Genomic DNA, 1,780 nt, shown 5'->3' with positions numbered 1-1,780 from the left:
TCCTTGTCCACAGGCTACTGGTGAGCCCTCTCCTAACCTGGGAGGTTGGGGTGGGGTTTGTGTCCCCTCCCTGTAAAAGAAATACAGCCCCATGTGAAATAAGCGATGGAAGAGGGATAAGGGTCAGTGCATGTTACCTGACTCTGACCCAGTTTTGCTGGAGGGTCCTCCCTCGGGTGCCTGCCTGACAGGGCTTTTCGGGCCCTGTCAGCTGGCACCCATCATGATGGTTACTGGGTAAAGCCTATGGGACCCCAGCAACAGAATGATAAAGGGGGAACCCCAAGTCAAGAACCTCCTTTTGATTTGCATCGTGGTGGTGCAAAGGACGTCTGAGCCCTAGGCTCCAAACATGGGTTTAACCTTTGGAAGGCAACGCAGATGGGGGCTTGGAAAATTCTAAGCCTTTCAAAGGATGATGGACTGCCTTTGTTGTCAAGAGAGTTGGGGAGACTGGGGGTCAGCATAGCTGAAATGAGGCAACCTGGGCATGGTGGGATCAGTAGCGATGGTTGCAAATACAATTGGTCTGGCTGTGGTGATGGTATCCCTCTTAGGGGTGTCACTGTGGCAATTGCTGCTCGCTTTGTCTCAAGTGTCAATAAGGTTACTCCAGTTGATGAGCATATAATTCTGGGGACAATGAAACACTCCTTGGGCTTTTTCTCTCTTACTGCAGTGTACGCTCAAACTGAGATGAGTGATCTTGAAGAGAAAGAGCTATTTCACACCAAACTTGAATCAGTTGTGGAACTGTGCCCCTCATGGAATACACTCCAGGTCTTGGGTGACTTTAATGGGGTTGCTGGCACTGATAGGGAGGGCTTCAGCGATTGTGTAGGTCCTCATGGCTCTGGAACCAGGAACTCTAATAGTTCTTACCTTCCGGATTTCACAAAATCCCGTAAGTTAAGAATTGCTGGATCCTGGTTCCAGTGACCATATCTTCACTGCAGGACTCGGTATCCCGTTACCAGAGGGGCTGCTAAGGAGACTGATCACATTCTTGTTAGTACTTGCTGGAGGATCCTTCAGAGAATGCAGAGTTTTCAGGATTGCAGAGTTCTTTCCTAATGATCACATACTTGTTGTTGCTACTCTAAGGCTACAAATGAAAACTGAGAGATTCTCAAGATGCCACCAAAGAAGATTCCATCTTGAGAAAGTCAGGGATGAGGAGTGTGCATTTGAGTATGCAGTGGCAGTCTCAAATCGGTTTGAAGTGCTCAGCTATGTTGAGGATCCTGTTTAACAAGGGGATACATTTAAGTGTGCTATCCTGGCAGCAACTGATAAATGTACTGGAGACTGCCCGAGATCAAGCAAGGGATTCATCTTGTGGGGGACGCTGACCACAACTGAGGCGAGTTGTGCTACCAGACTAACTGGGGATCGGGGAACAGCACAGACTTCTGCCTTGACAGGCATGAGTTTTACTGAGAAGGGACAAGGAGAGGTATGTCAGGGAAATCGCTGAGGAGGTGGAAGGTCGTTTTAATGCAAATGACCTTCGACCCATCTACCCAGCCCTGAAGAAGCTCCACTCCAGACCCATCTCTCAGATGAACTCCGTTTAGACAGCAGATGGATGGCTCATGTCAAGGCCATGTAAGTATAGGGTTCGTTGGGCTGAGTACTTTGAGCAGCCATACGTGGCTGACCCTCCCAGTGGAGAGCTTCCATTGGTTGATGCACAGCCATTGACTGCTGTCCCACCAATTGTCAAAGCCGTGCCCTCTCTAGATGAAATCAAGAAGGCAATGGCTAGGTTGAAAAGTGG

General features: G+C 49.0%; 1 protein-coding gene across 1 annotated transcript; it reads left to right on the top strand.

The window, feature by feature from the left end:
• The first annotated feature begins 474 nt into the window (after positions 1 to 474).
• Positions 475 to 1,252, top strand: LOC145415981 (uncharacterized). The gene is made up of 2 exons (XM_080285084.1): positions 475 to 904; positions 957 to 1,252. The coding sequence occupies exons 1-2, from the start codon at positions 475 to 477 to the stop codon at positions 1,250 to 1,252; spliced, it is 726 nt and encodes a 241-aa protein (XP_080141210.1).
• The last annotated feature ends 528 nt before the right edge of the window (positions 1,253 to 1,780 follow it).

Source organism: Coenobita brevimanus, chromosome 104, assembly GCF_032717465.1.
Source record: "Coenobita brevimanus isolate Jiangsu-jjx chromosome 104, ASM3271746v2, whole genome shotgun sequence".
In the NCBI taxonomy this organism is placed as follows: Eukaryota; Metazoa; Arthropoda; class Malacostraca; order Decapoda; family Coenobitidae; genus Coenobita; species Coenobita brevimanus.
The sequence above is the reverse complement of the archived record's forward strand: the minus strand, read 5'-3'. Positions and strand labels throughout refer to the sequence as shown.

Bases quoted from the DNA above. Each gene is read 5' to 3' on its own strand.
- LOC145415981 (XM_080285084.1), top strand. From the start codon at position 475: ATGAGGCAACCTGGGCATGGTGGGATCAGTAGCGATGGTTGCAAATAC. The intron at 905-956 runs GTAAGTTAAGAA...TCTTCACTGCAG, and splicing joins TCCGGATTTCACAAAATCCC to GACTCGGTATCCCGTTACCA.